The sequence below is a fragment of the Cuculus canorus genome, chromosome 17, assembly GCF_017976375.1.
Source record: "Cuculus canorus isolate bCucCan1 chromosome 17, bCucCan1.pri, whole genome shotgun sequence".
Lineage (NCBI taxonomy): Eukaryota > Metazoa > Chordata > Aves > Cuculiformes > Cuculidae > Cuculus > Cuculus canorus.
Genome location: NC_071417.1, coordinates 13,966,250 through 13,987,314, shown reverse-complemented (window position 1 = coordinate 13,987,314; position 21,065 = coordinate 13,966,250). Strand labels below are relative to the sequence as shown.

The following is a 21,065-nucleotide window of genomic DNA, read 5'->3' as shown; positions in this document are numbered from 1 at the left end:
GGTCAACCTGAATGGGAAGAACTGGTGCTTCATTTTGGTTTAGGACACCGTGAGCTCAGGTGCAGAATTATCTCTGAGCGACGTGGACCGCTTCATCACTGTGCGGGCAATTAGGGAGGAAACGGCTTTATTAGGCTTGGGTCCAAGAAGGGAAAGCTTCTCTTTGTGCTCCTTTGTCAGCTGACAGTTTGTTGTTGTGAAGTAACTTCCTATTCCTCTGCTTTATTTCACCTCTGTACTGGGGAAGAGGGATAACAGCGGTGGGTAAATATTGATCTGCTGTCAGGGGGAGATCTGAGGATTAGGAAATTAGCGAAGGATGGAATAAATCTTAGGTAACACCCTTGCACCAAGGCTGCATTGCTGTTGTTGCTAAGTACTAAAGCACAACCCACAGCTGCCTTACAAATCTCCTTTGTCCGTTTGGTTTTCACGATGTGCAAGGAATGTGCTTTTCCTATTTATTTTTTCTGTCATGTCATGTTCTTGCTGCTCGTTGCTGGGCACGAACATCTGTGGCACGAGTGACCACGTGTTTTACAGATACGTGCAGCTCTTCGGATGCGTGTTTACACACACCCGTGTCCTGTGCCTCTCACCTTTGTAGCAAGAAGCACAGTGTGAGCTATTTGATGCTTAAAATTGTGTCTCTTTTGGATGCAGTTTCCCTGATGTGATGATGCCGTCTTATGCTCGAAACCCCTGGTCCTGTGTCTTCTTCATCGTGTATCTCTCTATTGAGCTGTACTTCATTATGAACTTGGTGAGTTCCCTGATGAAGCCCTTGGCTTTTCTCTGTCTGACTTTGGAGCTCACTGCCTGGCAGATTCTTCTTGTAATAATCTGAGACCCTTTGGCAGAATGCTTCTAGAAATGGCAGCTTTGCTGTGGAGTCTTTTAATGTTTAACCACGAGGAATTGAACTAAATCACAGAAAACAGAGTGATATGAGTGTCTTTCAACTTCTCTCACATTAATATCATGCTTGGAGTGACATACTCGGTTGCATTAAATTTATTGTCCTTTCTGTCTTAATTATTTATCACAAAATGGCGTTTTATTATCTGGGCTTGCCTGAAATACTTTGTAAATCAGTTTGAAGGGGGTGGAATTACGAAGTGTGGCAGGACTTGAGGAATGCTGGTGACTGCAGTATGAGAGCGTGGCTGCTGTGCTGGGTCTGCTTCTTGCAGCATCTAGGACAGGGCCGAACTGGCTCAGGGGTGGAGAGGTATAGTGGAAAAGGGGTTGCCAAAGGAGTCGAGGAATTCTTCAACCCAAGGTGAGTGATTTGATGCTTGTGGTGGACTTATGTTTCATTGCTGCCGTTGTAGACGGAGGGTTAGCTTTGAGATGTGTTTGCCAAAGCTCCTGTGAAAGGGTAAGGCTGGAGAGCAACCCTCAAAATCTGCTTTCCGGGGAGAGATTTTATCAAATCTTTAGGCACTGTTTTCTGTTGGCATGTGTGGGGTTTAGCCTTACCTCTTAAAACTGCTAGCAAGTGTCAGGAGGCCAGAAACATCAGGTCCTCTTCCAAAAAATAGATCAGTGTGTGTGCAGTGTGCTCGGTGATCCCCCTGTGGAATGCCTTGTGGCCAACGGAACCTCACTGAGTCCACTCTGCCTCAGTCTGTCCAGCAGTTAGTAAATGCCTCCTGCAGGCAGTACCTCTCCTTGCCTCTCTGGACTGGATATTTGAGAAGCACTGGACCCGGGTAACTGTAGAGTGTAAGGATTAAAACATGGCTTTCTCTCCTGTGTTCTCTCTGCAGCTTCTCGCTGTTGTGTTCGACACTTTCAATGACATCGAGAAGAACAAGTTTAAGTCGTTGCTGCTGCACAAGCGCACAGCCATACAGCATGCCTACCGCTTGCTGATCACCAAACAGGTACAGGGCGCTGCGGGGCGGCTGAGAGCAGCCCGTGGTCCGGAGTGTTTAAAGAGCATGTTCCAGAAAAGATAATTTATGTCAGTTGACTGTAATCCTACTCACCAAGGGCTACTGGTTTTTTTCCATTTAGGAACCTTGTTTATATCTGTTTCTAGTGAAAAACCAAAGTAGTCTGAATTTCAGCCTCATGTGAGATAATGGAAATAGCTTTGTTAAATGTCTGAAGCTTGTTCTGGAGTGCGTGCAGTTGTTGGTTTCTCTCTGATTCATTGTGGGCCGCTTAAGGACTTGCTTCTCGGGCACCTACACTTAGAGGAGGGATGAGTTATATGTGTGAAGGTACAGAACAGTTGCTAGATGAGTAGAGGGTGCAGAAACAGAAGTAATTCACCTACAAACAACTCTTTACAGGACAGAACATTTGGGGGAGAGGGTTGATTTCTTGCTTAACTTGTGGAGCAACAGGAGAAATAAGGCCCAAAAATAACTAACCCACTCCTAGTAGTTCATGTTTAGGGCACATAGCGGATAGTCTTAAAAATGTGCTAGCAATGGGATCTGTCTGCTAATTTCCTGGGAAAAGCAGTTGAACTCTGTTTCTTGTGGTGTCTGTTTGGGCGGTTTTCACATGATAGGGCAACGGGGAACAGCTCTGCATTTGCTGGAGGGACTGATTGCCAGGAGAGCTTTCTGATCATGTGATGATAGGACAAGGGGGGGCTTTAAATTGGAAGGGGGAGGCTTTAGATTAGACATTAGGAAGAAATTCTTCATGATGAGGGTGGGGAGGCACAAGCACAAGTTGCCCAGAGCAGTGGTGGCTGCCCCATCCCTGGAGGGGTTCCAGGCCAGGTTGGATGGGGCTTGGAGCCCCTGATCCAGTGGGAGGTGTCCCTGCCCATGGCAGGGGTGGGACTGGATGGGCTTTAATGTCCCTTCCAACCCAAACCGTTCTATAATTCTATGATTCTATGCCCTGGGATAAGCTCAGTATGTTAAAATAACAGCTTAGGGTACTTCTAGAGCTTAGCTATAATCTTACAATAATGTAGAGATCCCGGCAAAAACAAATCCAAAGCGAGAATTAAATGTGCTAGCCTCTGTGTGCTTCTGCCTGATGTCACTGCCGATGACAATGTTCCCTTGTTTCTAGAGGCCGTCTGGAATTTCCTTCAAGCACTTTGAGGGGCTGTTGCGGTTTTACAAGCCTCGGATGTGTGCCAGGGAGCGATATCTCACTTTCAAAGCACTGAATCAAAGCCATACTCCTTTAATCAGGTAGGATGGTCTCACTGCTGTACCCAGAAGCTCTCAGAAGCTATGGAGAGAACGGCTGGGTTTATGGAAGGAACCTTATCTGGGATGTGGGAATAGAGTTTCGTGATTGGAAGGATTTGTCTGGGAAGGGGGAGATTGGAGGAGTGGGTACCCTGAGCAGAGGAGCTTTCTGCAGAGGTGATGGAGTTCCTGCGTGCCCTCTTGTGGATACAGCGCTCTGCTGGCAGTCACCAGGCAGCCTCTGTTTCCTACCTCTCCTGCCAGAACAGAGGAGCGAGAAATTGAGGAACAGCATTAAAGCCTGCAAGGAGCATTTCTTCACACAGTGCAGCCTCGCAGCTTATCAAGTTTTTGTTTGTTATTTTTTTTTTTTCTATTAGCTGGCTGTGTCCCCCAGGGTTTTGTTAATTAAAATCTGGTTCTGCTGGTGCTTTCAGGACTGTCATCCTCTGTGTTATGAGGCAGAGAATTACCATTCTAGAGGGTGGGTGCAGCTACTCCAGCCAGCGTGGAAGTAGAGGGAATTAGAGCAGGAGACCTTCTCTTCCTTTTCCTTTGTTCTGGCCACAGACAGGCGTGGAGTGAGTCTGCCATGAAGCTGGGTCCGATGCTTCTCCTTAAAGTCAAGTGCCACAGAGAAGTATTGAAAATGGCACAGGGAGAAAGACTGAGCTCTTAAATTTAGGCACCTAATGACACCAGTAAGAGTCTGAGAAGTTCAGCATCCTCACTTTCAGGCACGTAAAAGCTCTTACAGGCCTGACCCTGAGCACCTAGACAGGCACTCATGTTTTATGAGTTTCTTTGCTTTCATGTCCTGTTTCAAATTTCATTGTTACCTTGAAAAGATGTTAGAAAAGGACTGTACAAGTAATTAAGACAGATCAAGACCTCTTCATAAAGAGCAGTACAATCTCCATCCCTTGGAGTTTGCTGTCTGAGCCTCAGGTCTTTCCTCTCAGTGGTAAAACTCTGGAGTTCAGTAGAGTCAGACTTTCCTTTAAGGGCTGTAGCCTTACAGAAAGAAGGTGCTTTGCACCCTGTTCTGGCGATTGTCAGTCAGTAACCTTTGGCCAGACCGGGAAAAGGTCAGTGTGGAGTTATATCAGCTGTGGCTGCAGTTCTAATGAGGAGTTAATAACTTCCAGGGACTCTCTGCTGATGAAGCCTGACAAGGACAATTAAGGATCTAATCAACTCCAAGGCTCTGATCAGATGCTTCTTTCTGTTTTGCAGTCTAAAGGATTTTTACAATTTCTATGAAGTTGTTGGCTTAAAGTGGAAGGTAAGTGTTGGGTGGAGGAGGGGGGAGGTGTGTGTGGGAGGGAGGGCAAAGGAGGCCCGTGATTAAAGAGAAGGTGAGTGAGAAACAAAGGCAGTCGCAGAAAAGCAGATGGTGGGGATAAGGTGGGTCTCCATCACTGCACACTTTTTCTATGGCTGTAGCATCGACTGCTTCTGATCATGGCTGTTCTGCTTCCAGGCAAAACGAAATCGTGAGCACTGGTTTGATGACCTTCCACGGACAGCATTCCTTATTTTTAAAGGTAACAGGCTGTGGTTTCGTGACAGCATGTGTTCAACTAACAGGAAGAACATTTCTTTACAAGTACAGGGCCTTCTTAAGGGACTTTTTCTTATGTGTCTGGTAAACAGCCAAGGGAAGGCCTACTAACGAACGCTCTGTGTATTCAGAGCCTCCAAGGCCAGAGCCTTGTAATGAGAGTCTCCAAGGAAGACTTCTATCATGTAAATATTCCCTGTGCTCTGACCCAAACCCTGGCTTCCTTAAAATAAGAACCTTCTTGGTAGAAGTTCTGTAGCAAAGCAGACCCTGAGGTCACGGAGGGTTTTCAGCACAGAGGTTTAAGGTGAGGATTTATGATTTCTGCATCTAGTAGAGTTTATAGAGTTTCTCCGTATCCCAGGCAACAACTCACAGCAGTGGCCGTGGAGTGGGATTTGTGTTTTCACAGAAACAGCTAGGCTTCCTAGTCCCAAGATGTGATTGCAGCACTTATACAAGTCAAATGCAGCTGCTCAGGAAGGGCAAAGAGGTCTGAAATACCTATCAGTCGAATCTGCCTTGAAAATGTGATTTATCTCCCGTGCCCCAAGTTTCATGACTGAATGTAGCCATTCAGAAATAAGAACACACCTGCAATTCTTTTTCAGTATTCTATGCTAATGGGAAGCACTTAACACCGTCTGATCCAATCACACTGCTGCCATAGGAGTCCTGCCCTCTCTCTGCTGATGCACTCAGCCCTCCTTGACAGCATAAATGTTGTTCCAAACACAGACAGTGCTTCAGCAGCTGCGTTTACCTCTGTCCACTCCACAAAACTAGTACGCAGTGGAAAAAAGGGCATCTCGGGAGTTAAGGATAGTGAGTTCATTGCTGCTAACGTTCTAGAGGAAATTTGAACTTGGTCCCAAGAAGTAAAAGTTAATAATCCGCTAATCTGGTTAACTTCTGTGCTGGGAATTGGTATGAAAAATGTCTCTGAGGAGAGGATAGAGAAATCTGTGTGTGAGGGATGCAAGATTGCATAAACATTTGTTTTTGTCGTACTTTCCTTCATGCAGGCATCAACATCCTCGTGAACTCCCGTGTGTTCCAGTACACCATGTGTAAGTAGCAGTAGCGAGGTGTCTGCTGAGCTCCCCCGGCAGTGTCCGGGACACGGTGTCCGCCAGCCCTCGCAAGGGCCGAGCGCGCGGGGGCCTGGCCTTGGCTCTGAGCCGTGGCTCACGGGCAGATTGTGTATTTATGGCACACAATTATGTGCTACCTGTGAGAATGATTCCATGCTCCTTTTCTCAGGAGGAGCGAGTGCTTGCTCCTAGTGCCACTTGCTATGTTCTGAACGATCTGTTCCTACTCAAAAATTCAGATTTTGAATGTTGGAGGAAAAGTTTTTTGTAAATTGGGATGCTGAACTAGAGAGGGTGTAGTGAGGGGATCTGAGTGAAAAGGAGAAGTCTTGCACCTTCAGTTCTCAGGATTTGAATGTTGGAATGGGAGCAGCAATAGATCCAAGCCAATGGGGCTTTGTCCTGCACTGTTGGGGACCCAGTGGTTCTTGAGATCTTGTTGTGAAATTAGGAGAAAGCTGAAATATGCAGGTACTAACATGGCAGAATGTAAGATAATTATGAGTAAAAATGATTGAGTATGATTCAGACCGTTGTTTTTAGTTTTGTTTCCTTCTGAAGATAAAGATACTGCATTTGTTAAAGGCCTGGGAAAGGTCAGGTAGGAAACTGTCCCAAGTTACAAGTTCAGTTTGTTCATTGAATTGGAAACAGTGACCCTGCCACTTGTCCTATGTTGTACTCTTTTTGTTAGCTTAGGAAATCAGTGTCCTCTGGTCCACGAGTAGTTTTGCTATGGATTTTGACTTTGTTTTCCAGATACTGTGGTGGCTGTGAATGGAATTTGGATTCTTGTTGAAACCTTTATGCTTCAAGGTAGGAAACATCACAGCTCGTTTCTTGACCAGGATCCAGGGGGACTGAAAAAGGGGAAGGCTAGAAAAAGTTCTTCTTGTGTGTTGCAGGAGGGAATTTCTTCTCCAGAAATGTCCCGTGGAGCTACATAGTCTTCCTCACAAGTAAGCTGATGCCTCCCAGCGGAGCTGTTGTTTCCTAAGGAGATGGGAGGGGAATAGACAGCTCTCTGTTCAGTGTGGAGTTAAAGCTTAGGCAGATGTACAGGCTCTGTCTAGAACAGTGCTGTGCCTGACAAGGATTGTCAGCATCCACACGAACCTGTGTGAACGCTGCTGCACTGTTGCACAGCTCCCTGCGCCGGCGCGGTCTGGAGAGCCTCTTGCCTCTGGGCAATCCTCTGCCAAAGCTGCTCTGTTACTCCTAAAGCTGGTCTCAGCCTGGAGAGCAGAGTAGCCTCGTGTGTCAGGCAGAGCGTGCAGAGTGATAAGCTCCTCCAAACCTGTAATAACTCTGTGTAGAGTTGCTCACGTTGCTCCGTGCTCCACTGACCGTTCCAGGAGGCGTTACCAGCTCTGCTCTGATTGCAGCTGTGAGCTGGCGCTCTGCCGCACCCGGCGAGGCTGTCCTGTTGGAGTACGGAACGCAGGGGTGCTCCGAGGAGCAGTCTGAGAGGACTAGATGAACAAGCTGACAGGCTGAGTTTTCTAATTGAACGTCATTCCCTCCATGAACACGTACCTTAGTCTTCCTTTTCAGCCCAAGTTTGAATAATTGCATCTTCATATGCTGCTTCATGGCGCTGTCGTAGAACTCTTCACTGATGTGAATTCACTTCCCTTCTCCTGCCAGCATCTCTTGCTCAAGGAGAAGCAAATTATAGCTCTATTGAATCAAAATAGTGTGGAAAACTGCAGCAGGAGGTTCTTTGGAGAATCTAGAAGAGGCTGCTAGCCTCTCATTTGACTGCTGGGTAGCTTTAGTGCTTCCCTGGCCTTTAGTCTTTAAAACATTTGTTATGAAAGTTTGAAGACAGAAGGACTCTGCAACAACACTTCTTTTCACAAGGATATTGTCCTACAGCTTTTTCACAACCCTCACCCCCTCCTTGGAATCTGTAAGGAATGATTTTGGGAAGACAAATGGTATCATCATGTTATTATGGTGTTCTTCAACCTATGGGCCCACAAGATTGGGCTGGGAGAGAGGACAAAAGTAGATGGCTCTTCTTTGAAAGGATCTCTCCCTGCAGGTGAAGGCCTGGTGATGGCATGTGGATATGTTCCACTGAGACAGAAGGAAAGCAACAAGCAGGACTGAATTCCCTACATCACTTTCTGGCCTTTCCCGTGGGAGCTCAGGCCTCAATGTTTTTAGTGTGTTAGCCAGCTGAGTGTTTTGTAAACTGCTCTGGAGAGAAATTGCCATGAATACTTGAACATGAGTGTTGATTTGGAGGGAAAATGTCACTTTGGCATCTCACTGAGAATAAGGAGGATGGGTGGGAGCCCGTTAAACCTGTGTTCAGAAGTCCTGTGCTTAAAGCAGCGCACACTTTTGAGGGCAAGCATGCCTTGTGACGCTGCTTATTTCTGACCACGGCTGTCACCCTGTTTTACAGTCTACGGCATGGAGCTGCTCCTGAAGACCACTGGGTTGGGGCCTGTTGAGTACCTGTCTTCAGGCTGGAACCTGTAAGTGCGCACTGATGATTTTGAGACAGGTGGTATAAACGATTGGGTTAGAAAGACTGACTTCTGCAATGAGTTTTTAGGCTTGTAAACAGGGCTATCAGCAGGGTATTATAATGCTTCTACCCTTGGCCTTGTGCATCTTATTAGGCTGGAGCAGCACCAGGTACCTCTTCTCTGCTGAAACGCTACTGATAAATCATTGCTTATACTTTATTTTACTTTTTTCTTTCCAGCTTTGACTTCTCAGTCACCCTGTTTGCATTTCTGGGGCTCATAGCCCTGGCGTTTAACATGGAGCCGTTCTACTTCATTGTCGTCTTGCGGCCTCTTCAGCTGCTGAGGTGAGGCAGGAAGGCTGGGGAGGGTACAGAGAGCGGGTGGGGAAGAGAACATCCAGGCTTGTTTTCCATCAATCCAGTTGGAGACCGAGCTCCTTACTAGGAAAGGGCAAGGATCGCTCTGTGGGTACATGACCATGGCAAACAGGAATTGCGTGGGGTAATGAGATTATCCAGAGTTATCAAAATGAATGATAACAAAAACTTGGGATGGGATACGAAACCCCGTGCTTTGGAGCTTAAGCTGATCTCTAATAGAGATCAAGGGATTTACCGGGGGCAGATTATCCTGTGTCTGCCTTCACGGGGTTCTTACACCTCCTCTAAATTGTCTGATGCTGTTCGGAAGAAAAGCTCTTCTGTCGGGGCGAGACAGTCTGAGCCAGTTTAATAATTCCCATTGAATTACCAGAAATTACAGTTTTCAGAGGATGCTGGTTTCTAGGGTGAAGTATAACCCTGCTCGAACTCCCGTCTCTCACTTCAAGGAAGACCGCGGCCTGTAACCTCTCTGCAGCTCAGTGAGATGGGTCTGATTAACCCTCTCGTTTTGAGACTGTGGCGGAGGTACATTCACCTTCGCAGAATGCTTTGAGAGCCAGAGAGGGGAAGGCATTTAAGGCAAAATGTTTTGTTAAAAACAAGTTAATGTAATTTAGCTCTTCGGTGAGGATTTAAAGAACACTTTATGACACTCAAGGGGGAAAAAAATGTAATGCTTTCTCTGCTGCTCCCCTGCCAAAGCTTGTGTTTGCCAGCTGTGTTTCCCCGTAAAGGCTGAGGGAGTTGCCAAATCTTAAATTAGCAGGCACACTGTAGTTTTTGTACGTCAATTTTTATTGGGTCATAGGAGGAACACAGGAGAGCTTATGCCTGAGGGAAGGAGTAATGAATCCTGACCCTGTACCCTTAAGTTATTACGTTTTTCTTTTAAAATAGCTGTTTATGCATCATGCTGTGTCAGAAGGCATAGGCTTTTCCTTCAGAATCCTCAGTCCTGTAAACATCGCTTGAATGTATCAGGACAGCGGGACATTGTTAGGTGAGCGGAAACCGCTCAAGCAAGAGCAGATCCTGTGAGTTTGCTGTCGGAAAAGCTTACTGTGCATTGGCCTGGGGGGAGCAGAGGTCTGCAGTGCTCTGTTTAGCTGTTCCTAACGCCACTGGGAAAGTCACAGTGTGTAAGTAACTGCTGCCTTCTCCTTTCAGGCTGTTTAAACTGAAGAAACGCTACAGGAATGTCCTGGACACTATGTTTGAGTTGTTCCCCCGGATGGCCAGGTACTGGCTTTTCTTTGGGGGATGGCAGGGAGAGGAGAGGGAAGGTTCAGTATCTAGGGTTCGGGTCAGGATACAGACCTGTCAAACTTCCTGCAGGTGTTTGTGCTCCGGTCTGTCAAGTTATTCTTTAGTGTGCTGCGGTGGGCTGTTAATTTCCAGTTTCTTGGAGCAGCGTGTGATAACCAACAGTCCAGCACCCTGCTTCTGTGTTAGGGGGATAACTAAGAGTTGATGCTTGTTCAATTATTCTCCCCCATCCCAGCTTTTGGTGAGAGGGGAGGCCCGTTTGGGAGGAACATTGGCATGAGTATACTCAACTGCACGTGTTTCCCGGTCCTCAGTGCAGCCACTCAAGAATGTTATTGTGAAATGGTAGGGAGGAGAAGCTTGGTGTTCGAGGGGGGCACCTCAAACCTTATTCCCTTGACGGAGGTCTGAAGAGAGCGTGTTAGCTGGAGAGCCCTGCTCTTGGCACAGTCCCTGCATCCAAGGACGTGGAGAGGTCAGACACAGTGTGTGTTGTTCTTTATTAAAGAAACTGGAGTGACATTTGTTTACCAGAAAAAAGACAGACTGGGAGGGAATCCAGGCCGCTCTTTAGTTTCTCTCATCAGTGAGTGGCAAGCTCCTTGTCCAAGGACTTCTTGAATGAGGGTAGGCAAAGAACTGCAGAGCCACAGTGGCAGGAAGGGTGGTCTGGGGCTTTCAGTGCTGCTTCCCATCCACTGGAAATTCTGTCCAGAGCAACCAGTGTGTGATTTTGTGTTTCCCTGCCTTAGCAACTCTTCAGTAACACAGTACTTTTTCTGTTTTTGCCTCCAGCCTGGGTTTAACCCTGCTGATCTTCTACTATTGCTTTGCCATTGTTGGCATGGAGTTCTTTGCTGGCGTTGTCTACCCGAACTGCTGCAAGTGAGTACCACAAATCTGTCCCCCTCTGCAGTGGTTTTGGTGCACAGCCAGTAGCAGTGAGCTCTGGCAGCTCTGCACATAGAGAAGGAACCAGAATAGGGGTCTGAATGGGGTTTTGCAGCCAAGACAACACACTGGGAGAATCTAGGGAGACACTTTTCTACGTGAGATTGGATAAAACGGCTTTTGCATTGCATTTGGAAAGTGAGAAACTTCTGTGGTGTGGTTGGGTGGTGTTAGTGACCTCTGACTTCCTTCAGGCAGCTGCACTGGGAGGGCTTCTTCATGGTGCAGTAGCTGGAAACTCTTGCAACAGCTGCTCTAGAGCAAAGCTGAGATTTTTATCTTGATGGCACCAGAGTTGCTCTGCTAGATTTGTTACATACTTGGGCCTCGCTTTGCACAAGGTGAATTCACCTGATCTTGGGAGCTAAGCTGTCCTGTGCCCTTTTCATCTTAAATGATTGCAGACCACTGGGAAATGCCAAGCTTCCTGGGTGTGAGTCTAGCCCAAACACTCAGTTTCTCTGCTGTAATATTTGCTGAGTGATTAGAAAGGCTCCGTGTTGCCCCTGGGCTTGTGCTGAGCTGTGAAGGACAGAGGCTTGCTTTCAGAGAGAAAGGCAAATGCTGGCTGTGAGGTAGAAACTGCCACCCTGCTCACCACATTTAAGTGGTTTTGGTACTTATAACCCTTGAGATTTTCCTTGCTCTTCCAGTTCTCTTCTCATTCTTTATCCCGGTTTCTCCAACCAGCACAAGCACAGTTGCAGATTCCTACCGCTGGGTGAATCATACGGTTGGCAATAAAACAGTTGTGGAAGAAGGTTATTACTATCTCAACAACTTCGACAACATTTTGAAGAGCTTTGGTAAGGGCAGTGTTGTCTGTAGCAAAGAATATTCCTTAGTGCCTGTGTTCTGCAGAGCTCGATGGCAGAGTTGTAATGCTCATGTTAGCCTGGGATTCTCCCAGAGAGTCCTACACTAATGCATCTCGAGCGCTCAGCATCCTGCTTTTTCTGACTGGAGAACTCCAGCTGACTTGTTGTGCCATAACTGTTTTGCAAGGTAAGCAAACATCTCTTAAAAGCCAGTGTGAAGCCAGCAGATCTGTTCTGACTGGTGGTCAGACCAGACTTCCAGAGATGTTTAGGGAGAGCTTTAAGTCACTGCCCTTCTAAAGAACCAATAAGTGATGCAAATTCATTTCTTTACACCCACTGATGAAGAATAATTTGAAAGTGTTGATTACTCTCCATTATTTTTCTCAACGTGTGAGTAGAGGTGCTTATCTCTTGGGAGATTTCAAAGGTCTCCATGCTCTCTGGTGAAAAGGGGTTCTTTTAAGAAATACGAATTAAGCCATGTTCCTGGTTCTGTGGGTCTAATCCCCTTTGTCTGAAGTAATTGCAGTGAGGAGGGTCTCCAGATTTGCTGGTTGTACTGAAACTTTGGTGTCCTAAGTCAGTCTTCTCTGTCAAGTAGTTTGTCTAAGGATCGCCGTAAAGTAGATCAGGTTGGATAAAGCCATTATGTGTATTTTTGTCCCACAGTTACACTGTTTGAGCTGACAGTTGTCAACGACTGGTACATCATCATGGTGAGTGAATCTCAGCTACCTTGTGTGTTTAGACAGCACAGGCTCTTGCTGGTTGAGCTAGATCTTCCATGCCACCACTACTTTCTTCCCCCGATGACTGGAGATGGGCCCGATGTTGTCACATCTTCTTGCCAGACATCTTTTGCTCCCGATTGCGGGGTGGTGTTTGACCTCTGGCGCGCTGCTGGGCGTGTTTTCCTGTGAATCCTGACCAGCCCTGAGGCCAGGACTCACAATCTGGACAAGTGAAGTCTCTCTGTATTCCAGGCTGTGTTCTCATAGCAGCAATAGTACAGACAGCCACAAGGCTTTAAATGTTCTGTGTGTTTGTGTAGGGGAACCTCTCTTTTTAGCTTAAGAGGCAGATTAACTGCAAGGACCAACTGGGGCATTGAGCATTTCAGGCTGTCCGCCATGATTAAGAGAAAGAGTTTTGCTGCTTTATGTCTGTTGGAAAGCAGTTAACAGCAGACTCTCCCTTCATTTGTGCACTTACAGACTTCTTCCCTCTCCTCTCTAGGAAGGGGTGACATCCCAAACCACTCACTGGAGCCGTCTTTACTTCATGATCTTCTACATTGTGACCATGGTAGGTTTTTGGACATGCTTTGTGCATCAAATAGTGGGGATGAAGAGGGGAGACAGCTTTTACTGCGTTCTAGAGGGAGCTCCCATCCCTAAATGAGGACAATTTTGCTCTTCTGCATAAACGTCTTCCTGAAACAGATGTGAGTCCACATCACTTGCAGAAAGTTGAATTTATGGGCACCGACAAAACTAAAGGCACTGATAAATCTAAGCCTGGGGTGAGGGACTATAGCAGCACAGTTTTGTTCTGTCCCCTTTGTGACTGACACTCGAGTGTCGGTCCCGAGTTTACTCTCAGGTGGATGTATGATGTGCATCCCCTCTACCATGAGGAGCTGGGGAACACAGAGCTGAAGCACAGACCAGATGTTCAGCTTCCTGTTGAATTGGGCTAGAAGAAACCCCCAGCAGCAACCTCCTGATCTCTTCTGTTCCTATCCTCTCCCAGGTGGTGATGACTATCATTGTGGCTTTTATTCTGGATGCTTTTGTCTTCCGCATGAACTACACTCGGAAGAACCAAGATTCAGAAGGTGAGAACTGTGGACTGTTTGACCTACAGTGCTGTCTCTCCTCTCCCTGGACTCTTATGTCTGTGGGAGAGAATAAGATTGGCCAGCAAAGACCAGATTCATTTTTTATAACTTGACTTCATAAGCTGATTTTTATGCTTTTGTGTGATGTTTCTGTCTGGCCTTTCAGCTCTGCTCCTCATCCCTCCCCCAGCACTCCCAAAAAAGTGTCTCTGTGTATTTTTTATGTATGTGTGTGTGCGTGCACATATAAACGTTAACTGCTTGAGCCATTTCAACCAAATTATTTGAAGATAGGAAGTCCACATGCATTTTACTAAAGAAATCTGGGAAACTTTACAGCAACAATGTAGTAAAACTTCACAGAGACCTTACAGGGAAGGAAGGCGATTTTTCTTTTAAACCAAACTTCCCTTCCTCACTCATAAACTCTCTGGCACTACAGTGTGCCTCCAGGTGGCTTCCCCAGCTTTCAGGCTCCAAAATGCTTTATCCAGGTGGTTTGCCAGCACTTTTTGCCATGACGTGGAGGACAACAGACACTGCCTATCCCGGTTCTTTCCACATTTCCCAGTTGTACTTAGACTGGTGACTACTATGTGCTGGTTTTGGACATACCTTTCTGTAGCCCTCAGGAGTGACGGCAACAAGCCTGATCGTCCCCTCACCGCTGTGAGTCACGGGGTTTACTCACTGTCCTTTGTCTCCTGAGCTGGGCATGTGATGCTGCGTGTAACTTCATGACCTGCTAATTCAGGGGCCATAAACACATTAATCTCTTATAGTCCTTCTCCTCCTATTCCTTCAGGTGATCTACACCCGGACTTGTTTATTCATTCACTCTGCAAAGTAATCTTAATCATTAATTGCACATTTCTGCAGGAAGGAGGTACAGCTACTGCCCTCTACAACATGTAGTGCCAGAGAATCTTGCCTTCAGAACGGTGAAGTGTCCAGCCACAGGAGTAGCTTTCATCAGTCTCTGATCTTTCTTAGGTGCCAGGAGACCCAAACGTGTGCTGCAAGCCTATAGGAGACCCAAACGTGTTAGTTACAGAAACGCTTTTCATCACCATCCCTCCTGCAGCCAGTCTGAAGGGTGCAGTGAAAGGCATTGCCTAGCACTGAGCTCCCAAGCTGCGTTAGGCTGTTAAAGGTCAAAGGCAGCAATTCCTCTGTGATCATTTGCTCTGCTGGTTAATCTACAGGCAAGCAAAAAGCTACAGGACTCTTTTTTTTCTTTAAGGTATTGTGGATCCTCATGTTTTCAAAAGCTGAGATGCATCCTGGCGCTACGCACTAGTTAACTTCTTCCCTGCCTTGTCGCGGGACAAGGACACACACGTTCTACTCACAAAAGATGGCACAGGCTATGCCTGACACCTGGTCCGGTGTGCTGTTAAGCTTTGCCTGCCAGGATTGTTGGAGTGGCTGATGAGGAAATGTTCCTCTTGGAAATTTTTCCCCCTTTCTTTTTCTTGCCTCGCCAGAAGACAACGGCATCATGCTGGAGAAGGAGATCTCCAAGGAGGAAGTGGTTGGCATAATCGAGCTGTACAAGCGGAGTTCAGCTGCTGCTGAAACCGCTCAGCTGCAGAAGATGGTTTTGCAGATGGACAAATACGGGGTAAGAGGAAGCGCTGACTGCAAGTTCTCAGCTTCGGGAGAGGGAGGTGTGCCGGGGCCACAAATGGCTTTGTGTTGTCTTAAGAGAAGCTGCGTGTGCCCTCTTAGTGATGAGAGCTGAGCTGCTGGAGAGACTATGCAGCACTGGCATGAAGTTTTGCTGCTCTAGAAAAGCATCATCTCAATTTCCTGGGCACTCTGAATAGGCTTAACAGAGGCTTATTGCTATAACCTAAACTTCTCTTAGAACTACTCTGGCCCAGTGTTGGATGGAAAAAGCAGATTAATTCTTCTCTAAGGAAGCCACTGTCTTGTAATTCTCCTGGTTCTCTATCTTACTGCTGTTGTATGCTTAAGCTTGTACGGTCCTGAAGCATTATGCAGCAATACGATGGTATCAATTCCATACCAGGCTTCCTTTTCCCGTGGCTCTGCTTACATTTTCATTCCAAAACAGGATGGACAATTGGAAAAGTGACCTGACCTGGGTAACTGCTCTTGCCTCAGAACTGTTGTCTCATGCATCTGGGAAGAGCTTAAGTGGTTGATTTAATAATAGCCGTTATATTCTTCTATTGCCACTACAAAGTGCAGGTGCTGCAGTCTCTTAAGTGACTTTTATTTGCTTTGGTTGCCTTGGTGGGGCGGTTAAAGGCTGAGCTCGTGTTCACCCAGATGATGATACTGATCAGAGGCAGTTTTCAAGACAATAAACTGGAGGAGGGTGTTGCCCTCAGCCTTGCAAGGGAGCCTAGAATGATTTCTTCTCAGTCCTGTTCATATAATGGAGAAATTCAGATCTGAGCTGTCTCCTTACACGATTTAAGAAGTCCAGGCCCATGGCGTGGTCTAGACAAGTGGAACCCGGATTTTTTTTCTTAGATAAGATCTTATTTGGAAGCTCGGGTTTGAGCCTTGTTCCAGGCACTGATGTGATGATCGTCTGGCTAAATTAAGCACCACTGACAGATGCATCCGTCTGAGCTACAGTTCCTTCTGTAGCCTTTGGGGATCTGCTCAGCGTGACTTGTCTCAGCCTGCAGTAGATGCCTGTGTGTTTAGGTGATGTGCACCCTGAAATGCCTTTCTCCCATGGCGACAGAAGGAGTCCAGGATGGCCTGAGCTCCTCGGTGGATGATGGGTGTCCGCGTGAAGGATGCCTGAAGTCCCAAGGACGTATCCTGTGAACTGCTCAGTGACCAACAAATGTCTTTTTTGTCTTTTCCTCCCTCAATTCTTTAGCAAATGTCAACAGTGTTTCTGGGACGCAGATCAAGGACCAAGAGTGATTTGAGTATGAAGATGTATGAGGAGGAGATACAGGTATGTGGGCCCGAGCTGGAAATACCATCAAGTCTGTGGTGAGCAGAACTTGATGCTTGGAATAACAAACCATCCTTTTAAACACTGGACAACTTCTTCCTGCAAGACTCAGGCAGGCAGCTACGTGCTCTGTGATGAAGAGTACTTTAGAGTCATCCATTCTGGCACTCGGGGACTTTCTTAAACCACAGGGTGCCTCAGAGCCTCTTGAGTGGGTGTGCCGGTGCCTGGCTGCGCAGGTTGGTGGGCAGAGTCACAGCAACCACACGCTCGGTGTGTTCGTTGGCGCTCCAGCTCGCTGAGCTCACCTGGGTGCCTGAGAGCACATGCGTACTGCCTTCCTGGGCTTGGCTGCTGAATGCTAATTTATTAAGCCTCTGGAATGTGATTGTGTTTGAGCTTGGGCGTGTCTGTCTGACACTGAAATCAAGCGTGTGCACAGGCAGAATGCTGCTTGGTTGCAAGCAACGCAGCCTGGTTTTCCTTCCCAACAGAAGGCTAACAAAGATGGGAAATGTTTAAATGAACCCATTCTCTACATTTGGTGTGGGCATTCCCACTACTGCCCTTTGTGGTCAAGAGCCTTGGGCCATGGATTTGGTCACTGTCGTGCCTGCCAGACATTAACCTCCAGGTTGAACATCATGAGCTAATGTAATGATTAGTGCTGAAAGGATTAATCTCCTAACTATTTGAGTCTGCCCTTTGTCCCTTGGCAGGCTGCTTGGGGATGAGTCTTCAGTCCCCCTGACAAAAATAAACACGTTGTTTACTGTGGAGCTGGGTGGAAATCTGAAAATCTGCTGAGAAGCTCCCTGCTCTGATTCGGGTATATAACACACTGTAATACCCTGAGTGCTGCCCGGGGTTGGGAGCAGCTCTGTGAACCTCAAACAGCCCTGTGACATCAACACCAGAGTCCCGGACGTTCAGGAGGGACCTCCTGAGGCAGCGGCATTTCCTTGCCCAGGTTTGACAGTCACAGAATCCTTTAGGTTGGAAAAGATCTTTCAGATCGTTGAGTCCGGCCATAAACCTAACACTGCCAACTCCACCGCTGAACTGTGTCTCTAAGCACCGCATCTACACATGTTCTGAATGCTTCCAGGGATGGTGACTCCACTGCTTCCCTGGGAAGGCTGTTCCAGTGCTTGACTGTAGCTGAGCCATGGCTTGTATGTCTGGCCTGGACTGCGGGTGCGGAGGTGTTGGTGTCCCTGCCACAGTCGTACTGCGATTAACCAGGTTGTTCCAGAGGGCCAGGCTGTATCCAGGGCTTTGGGAAGAGCCCTTCTGTGCCGGAGCAGACAAGCCCTTGCGTGGCAGAGCAGCGGAAGGCTCTGCCATTGAGGGTCCTGCTGGGGCCCTGTGAGGCCGCCGTGGGCAGAGCCTGATCTTTGGTGCATTTGATCTCTGTTTGCAGGAGTGGTATGAGGAGCATTCCAGAAAAGAGGAATCTCAGACACCGTTGCAAGAGCCTGCGTCTGCTTCCAACAGCTCTCTGAAGCCCCTGAGCCTCCGACAACGCTCCCAGACTGTCATTTAGGTCTAGCTTATGCAAGCCGCCTTCTATGCAATAACCTAGAATATTATTTTTCAGCATATATATTGGGATGATGTATATAGATCTGTTCAGTGTACTGTTCGGCTTTAGGGTTCAAATCTCTTTCCCTAGGCAGTGAGTTACTGAAAAAAGCAGAGGCCCGGGGGGCTCTGTGCGGGGCTGCTGCACCCAGGCTGAGCGTGGTGCCTGTGCTCAGCACAGAGCGAACGTCTCAGATGGGGCAGAGACCTTCTCCCTCTGAGCTGCTTCCCGGGATCGACCCTGCTGTTTGTCTTAGAACTAACGGACCTTGGGGAAAGGGATGTGCACTCCGTTAACAGCAGGAGATGCGCTGAAGCCACCTGCTCAGTATTAAAACTTTTGTCCTTTTTGAAGATCCCTTTTGCTGAAAGGGTACCATTAAGCTAGGAATAAAAGATCAGGGAGTGAATTTTTGTTTCTTCTCCGCCCTCCTTATGCAAGGAAAGGGGAGGTGGTGTGAAACTTCAGCACTTTTGGAATAGCGGTCTACCTTCCCCTCCGTTTTGTCACACCTAGAAGCACTCCCTGTAGCGGATCCAGCTCCGGTTATTGAACTCGGCTGTCCCTGAGCAGCTCTGTGGCAGCTGGAGCCAGAAAATTGAGGGCCAGCGGCTCATTGGGTTAGGAGCGTAGGTAGGACGGGAGTTTGGGAAGACAAACTGTCTCTCCGCTATAGCTATCCAATATCCATGTTTCTGCGGGTCCCATGGCGCTGCCCAGGACTGGAATCACCTCTGTGAACCCCAAAGCTCCTCTCTCTGTTCAGAGAGAGGGGGATTCTGTGGGGCAGCTCTGTCTGCCACTTGGCTGCTGCTCTGTCAATGGCAAATCTCTGGCTGGTCCTTAGAAGACCGGAAAGATGAAGTGGAAGGATTTTGCAGCTTCGAGTCTGACTTATTTCTGCCTGGCTCTGGGTTGAGGAGAGCTTACGGGCATGAAGCAGTACTGCTGGTTAGTCCTCAGCCGGGTCGTTGCTTTGTTCATACGGGTGAGCGAGTCCCAGCACAGTGTTGCTCCTCCCTTGCTCTCACCCTTGCAGAAATGTTCCTCAGGTTGGCAAACACTGACTGAGCCGGATCTTAGGAAGATTACTGAATTTTGGATGCAGGAGGAACGTGGAAGAGGAGGATTCTTCTCACCTGTCTGCTTTTCCGCAGCTGGCAAGGAGGCCGACAGACCTGGTAGATGAGGGGGTCGGAAGGGATTCCTTCGCAGCTTTGACATGTTTATTCTGTGATCGTGGCAGGTTGCATCATCGCTTGTATTTCATTGCCCATGATGTGATGAGAACTTGTCTCTGTAAGTTTTTCCCCTGTCAGCTCAGAAAGTGCTGAGGACTGGAGGTACCTCTCAGCTGGGAGCTCCCCTCCCCTCTTGCTGTCTGATCTTTTCTCGGGTTCAGATTAGGAGCAGAGTGTGCCGGGGACGCCCCTCCTTGGTAGGTGCACCGTGGGGCACAAGGACAGCCCGAGAGGACTGACCCTGTTTGGGCAGCTCAGAAGTGTTTCCTTGGGTGGATGAGACTTCTGAAAGTCGGCAGGGATAGAGCTGGCGCTGAAAATCTCTCCCTGTGTAGCATGGTGGGAGCATTTGGGCTGCGGGCTGGAAAGACCCAGTGAGCAGCTTTCCAGGCGGCACGAACACCAGCGTCTGCTCTCAACCCTTGCCAAATTCCCTGCGTGCCTCAGGGCAACTCTTTTGTTTCATTTCTGGGTACTGCAGGTATGAAACTACTTCTGAGCTGAACCGTGAAGGACCTTAAAGGGCTGTTTTCCAAACCATAAATTTGACCACAAATTAATGAGCAGTGCAGTTGTTGCTCTTGCAGTTGCTCTGCATGGAGTCGCAGCCCGGGAGATTTATCCAGATTAGTCCTGAGGCTCGAGGAGATGTTGTTTATTCTGCTTTTAGATTGTGGGCAGGATGAACAAGCATTGGGAAGGTTGGGGGTGGGAAAAGTGTGGCTGTGTTTAAACTGCATGTTTCCCTACAGCCTGTGACCTTTTTTTGAGGTGTTTTCTGGGTGTGAAAAGAGCTGCAGCTTTGAGCTATAGCGAGGGGGGCACCAACCTGCTTACCACGCAATGACTGGGCTTTTGTGCCACGGAGACAGGAACGCTTGGACTGGGGCTCAGGGCTCAGATACTGCTTCCATGGTCTCGTGCTGAGGTGTTGATGTGCCCCCCTCCCCGTGCACGCTGGATTAATTATTTTTGTAAACAAGAAGGGTTACAGAAGTTTACTTCTTCCACAAACTTTGTCTGGAAGGAAATGAAGTTTGAGTACGGGGCATCCCCTTTATTTATCCTCCTCTCCCCCACCTGACACACAGACTAACGACAGAGACAATCATTTTGTAGGGAGAAGGGAGGAAGCACTGCAGGATTTTGTATGCTGGTGTTGTTTATAAAATGATTTTATGGACATGTCTGTAAAATGTTCTCTAGATTTTTTTCAAGCACACTAATAAAAAGCATCCTCAGCTTTGTAAAGGCAGCGGCTTCCTTTCCTCTTTCCCTCCATATTCCAGACGCAGGGCTTGGCCGCTGCTGAAGCGTTTCCCCACTGTTTGAAGAGGAGCAGTGCCCACCCTCCCTCTCCAGTGCTTGCGGGGGCATATTTTGCATTCCTGCCCTGCCGAGCTGCTCTGAATTCCTGCTCCTGGACGTTGCAAAGCCCAGCTGCCCTCCTACCTGCCAGGCTTTTTTCCCCTAAACCTTACAATTATGCTTTTAAACTTAGGGGTTTTTTTTAACGCTCCCCTAACCAACGTTTCAGGTTAGAAGGTTTTTTTGACCCTGTACCTCTGTATTGGCACCTTGGCTGTGGTTTTGATTCCTTTAGCCCTGCCGTGCGTAAGCAGGGGGGCTCATCTCCCCGGATAATTCCAGCAGCCGCTGGTACCTTGTCAGCAGGGTGAGGGCACAGCCAATAGCTGCAGGCGCTGGGAGTGTTATT

At 47.8% G+C, this 21,065-nt stretch overlaps 1 protein-coding gene across 3 annotated transcripts in view; it reads left to right on the top strand.

Annotated features, from left to right (window-relative positions):
- TPCN1 (two pore segment channel 1) overlaps window positions 1-20,596 on the top strand; it is a 45,682-nt gene extending 25,086 nt beyond the window's left edge. For 2 of the 3 annotated variants that reach the window (XM_054082130.1, XM_054082131.1), the window contains exons 9-27: window positions 664-763; window positions 1,773-1,889; window positions 3,046-3,170; window positions 4,407-4,455; window positions 4,654-4,717; window positions 5,760-5,804; window positions 6,588-6,644; window positions 6,734-6,787; window positions 8,245-8,317; window positions 8,551-8,658; window positions 9,865-9,936; window positions 10,759-10,848; window positions 11,605-11,720; window positions 12,405-12,451; window positions 12,972-13,040; window positions 13,488-13,572; window positions 15,063-15,199; window positions 16,442-16,522; window positions 17,946-20,595. In XM_054082130.1, the coding sequence (XP_053938105.1) occupies window positions 664-763; window positions 1,773-1,889; window positions 3,046-3,170; window positions 4,407-4,455; window positions 4,654-4,717; window positions 5,760-5,804; window positions 6,588-6,644; window positions 6,734-6,787; window positions 8,245-8,317; window positions 8,551-8,658; window positions 9,865-9,936; window positions 10,759-10,848; window positions 11,605-11,720; window positions 12,405-12,451; window positions 12,972-13,040; window positions 13,488-13,572; window positions 15,063-15,199; window positions 16,442-16,522; window positions 17,946-18,068 (1,612 nt within the window). In that variant the 3' untranslated portion in view covers window positions 18,069-20,595. Of the gene's footprint in view, window positions 1-663; window positions 764-1,772; window positions 1,890-3,045; window positions 3,171-4,406; window positions 4,456-4,653; window positions 4,718-5,759; window positions 5,805-6,587; window positions 6,645-6,733; window positions 6,788-8,244; window positions 8,318-8,550; window positions 8,659-9,864; window positions 9,937-10,758; window positions 10,849-11,604; window positions 11,721-12,404; window positions 12,452-12,971; window positions 13,041-13,487; window positions 13,573-15,062; window positions 15,200-16,441; window positions 16,523-17,945 lie in introns of all 3 variants that reach the window. The other variant, XM_054082132.1, reaches the window with a different exon arrangement.
- Window positions 20,597-21,065: the final 469 nt, after the last annotated feature.